Here is a 1,484-nt window from a genome sequence, read left to right as displayed (position 1 = left end):
AAAGGACGCGAGTGAGTGTCCGAATGAGTGCATCTGGGAGGAGGTTGCGCTCAAGTGACGCCAGCATAAACTTCACGGTGGTATCATACGGCAGTTTCAATAACCCTTTGCCTTCCATCGCCACGCGCTGTGTTTTCTTTTCTCTTTCTTGGTAGTTGCTACGTACCTCGTATCACGTTATCGCTTTATATTGCTCTTCGTCTCCTCCCTACGTTTCTGCCTTTTTATTTTTTTATTTTATTTTTCTCTCATTTGAAAAGATTGGGCTGGGCAGCTGGGCTCTTCCTATTTCATTTCGGGACTAATTCCATCAAGTCCTTTTTCTACTTTTCGGCCTAGGCAACCTAATCTATATTAACAGCTAATAGATGTAACGTGTCTCTGCAGTACCCGATGGATTAATCATTGGGCTTCCAGTCTGATGGATATCTTGATGCAAACAAAAAAAAAGCTAATAGATGTAACTAATTTAAGTTTGTCGATTGATTAACTCATTCGTCTAGAATTTAAATTTTGTTTTATACATATAGTAATTTATTGGTTAATAATAAATTCTTAAATAAAATTTTAATCTGTAACGGATTAATTTTTAATTTGTTTGGCTGAAAAATAATACTTGATCTCTTGAAAAGAAAGATATCGTAAAAAAAAACATGTGATTTCTTAACAATTAAAGCACTTTAATTTTGATCTTGAAGCAGAATACGAAGAACTATAGTATATAAAAATGTCACAAAAACACATACTTAACGCTTGAGTTGACTTGTGATATAATATATATTGTTATAAGTTATAACGCTGAGCCATTTTGGATTATTATCATTATGATAAAGAATAAGAAACCAACGTTCTAGAAAATTTAATGTAATAAATGTGTATAAAATTTGAAATGGTTTATTCATAAAAAAAGTTTTTAAATTATTTAAATACTTACAAAAATATACTTAAATTTTATTATCGATAATAAAAATAAAATATTATTATATTTAAAATTTAATAATTTTTTGTTAAGTATATATTTTTTTAACAACTAATAATATTTTTATAAAATTATAAAATAATATTTACTTAACAAAAAATTAACACCAAATTTTAAGAATAATAATACTGTATCCTAAAATAATAATTTTGGGGATTAATCCATTTGAAATTAATATTTTTTAAATATTCTTAGTGCTACCTTATTATATGTATGTATGCATAATGAAAAAAGTAATATTTACTAAACAAAAAATTACCACCAAATTTTAAGAATAATAATTTTGAAATTAATATTTTTTAAATATTCTTAGTGCTACCTTATTATATGTATGTATGCGTAATGAAAAAAGTAATATTTACTAAACAAAAAATTACCACCAAATTTTAAGAATAATAATATTGTATTTTAAAATAATAATTTTGGGATTAATCCATTTGAAATTAATATTTTTTAAATATTCTTAGTGCTACCTTATTATATGTATGTATGCGTAATGAAAATT

General features: G+C 25.7%; 1 protein-coding gene across 1 annotated transcript in view; it reads right to left on the bottom strand.

Annotated features, from left to right (window-relative positions):
• The window catches only part of LOC107461020 ((S)-coclaurine N-methyltransferase), a gene marked incomplete in the record, with an annotated part of 2,899 nt that extends 2,719 nt beyond the window's left edge, over positions 1-180 (bottom strand). Inside the window, 1 exon segment of the mRNA XM_016079444.3 lies at positions 1-180. Within this exon segment, the coding sequence (XP_015934930.1) occupies positions 1-118 (118 nt within the window).
• Positions 181-1,484: the final 1,304 nt, after the last annotated feature.

This window comes from Arachis duranensis, chromosome 8, assembly GCF_000817695.3.
Source record: "Arachis duranensis cultivar V14167 chromosome 8, aradu.V14167.gnm2.J7QH, whole genome shotgun sequence".
Classification (NCBI taxonomy): domain Eukaryota; kingdom Viridiplantae; phylum Streptophyta; class Magnoliopsida; order Fabales; family Fabaceae; genus Arachis; species Arachis duranensis.
Note: the sequence above shows the minus strand (reverse complement) of the source record. Positions and strands in the feature narration are given on the sequence as shown.